This window comes from Sphaeroforma arctica (assembly GCF_001186125.1).
Source record: "Sphaeroforma arctica JP610 unplaced genomic scaffold supercont1.6791, whole genome shotgun sequence".
In the NCBI taxonomy this organism is placed as follows: domain Eukaryota; class Ichthyosporea; order Ichthyophonida; genus Sphaeroforma; species Sphaeroforma arctica.
The window spans coordinates 1-1,568 of NW_014033767.1; the positions used below are offsets into that span (position 1 = coordinate 1).

The 1,568-nt window shown below is 40.9% G+C and overlaps 1 protein-coding gene across 1 annotated transcript; it reads right to left on the reverse strand.

Moving 5' to 3' along the window:
* Positions 1 to 74: 74 nt before the first annotated feature.
* Positions 75 to 1,543, reverse strand: SARC_15814 (hypothetical protein; the record flags this gene model as incomplete). Its single annotated transcript, XM_014290074.1, has 3 exons — positions 75 to 407; positions 684 to 796; positions 1,302 to 1,543. Coding segments are annotated over 3 exons (373 nt in total), but the record flags the coding sequence as incomplete, so codon positions are not given.
* Positions 1,544 to 1,568: the final 25 nt, after the last annotated feature.

A 1,568-nucleotide genomic window follows, 5' to 3' on the forward strand; every position in this document is an offset into this window, starting at 1 on the left:
ATACACACCCACGTAGGTACCACCATGTCAGCTATAATGCCGCTCACCAGCCCCCTGACGAGACAGATCCATGAGTGTAGTGAATGAGATGGGATGTGTAAGTGCGTATACGGGTGGGAAAAGTACGTCTGATCGCTCCTCTGAGTGCACTAACCAACGACAGTGAATGGGTGAAGTAAACACACCCGACATAACAACAGCTGCCTATACTCGTGGGCAGTGTATAGCCGGACACGCCCTGTATACGTCTTTCTGAAAAACGCAACATACGAAGCACTCCGCAGTGAAGTGGTCATGTGATACACAATCTTGGCGCGCTCGACCCTTGTCTTCCGTATATAGTGCTCCTCGATGAATTCGCCCAGACTTCGAAAGTTCTTAAGCAGTTGTTAATCGTGACCGTCATCCTAGATATCGATATCAGATGTATATATATATTTAATTTTCGTATATATATATATATATATATATATTAATATTAATATTAATATATATATATATGTATACATATACATATACTATATATATGTATATATATATGTAAACATATACATATACTATATATGTATATATATATATACATATAAAGTAGTTACACACACACACACATATATATATATATATATAAATATATATATATATAGACTACCTGACACACAATTATTGAGTACATTGATGCATACCTCGTTGTCATTAGACCGGCGGGCGAACAGAATCTGCATGCAGTTGACAAGTGTAGCGGTTTTGACCACTAAATCGCGCGTCTGCGCTATTAACGGATCCAGCAACTCGTCGCCTAAGGCCAATAAAATCATTAGAAGGGGTCAATCAAGGGTCAGTGTATCGTTTGAGATCATTATATTCATTATAAGGGTCAACTAGAGATCAATATATACTTTATAACGGAGCAATTTTGGACCAATATGTACTTTAATAAGGGTCAACTAGGGATCAACTTATCCATATAAGAGATAAATTAGGGATCAATACATTCATTATAAGACGTCAAATCAGGGGTCAATGCATTCATTTCAAGGGGTCAATTTGGGGTCGGTATATCTATTATGAAACCTCCACTAGAGGTCAATATATCTAGTTCTTACAGCGAAAACACTCAAGCTTGATAAGCTGGATGCCCAATGTTTGTGCTACTCGACCGATATATAGCTATGATATATAGTCAAGCAAAATAACCCAGACAGGATTGCAACCGCTCACAGCCAACAAGCACACGCGCAAACGGACGCACTCACACTTGGTAGTCGTACAGCACCCGCACACACAGTTGCACGCACACATACTCTGTGGCTGTATGGCATCGGGCAGGCCCAAGTGCTGTGTCTGCACACCCTTACTGTACAAAGACAGATACCTGAGCGCCTCCTCCATATACAGTGCCTGTCGCATCATGCGGTGTTCCCATTGGGCGTATATGGCATCGGTGTACGATTCGGACGATGGTTCGTCGTCGGCTGAAAAGGGTTTCCAGCCGCGTCTTGATTGCAATTCAATATAAGAGATGCAACAGTGTTCAGTAGTTTGCCTTGACTGTTCGATAACAATAACCA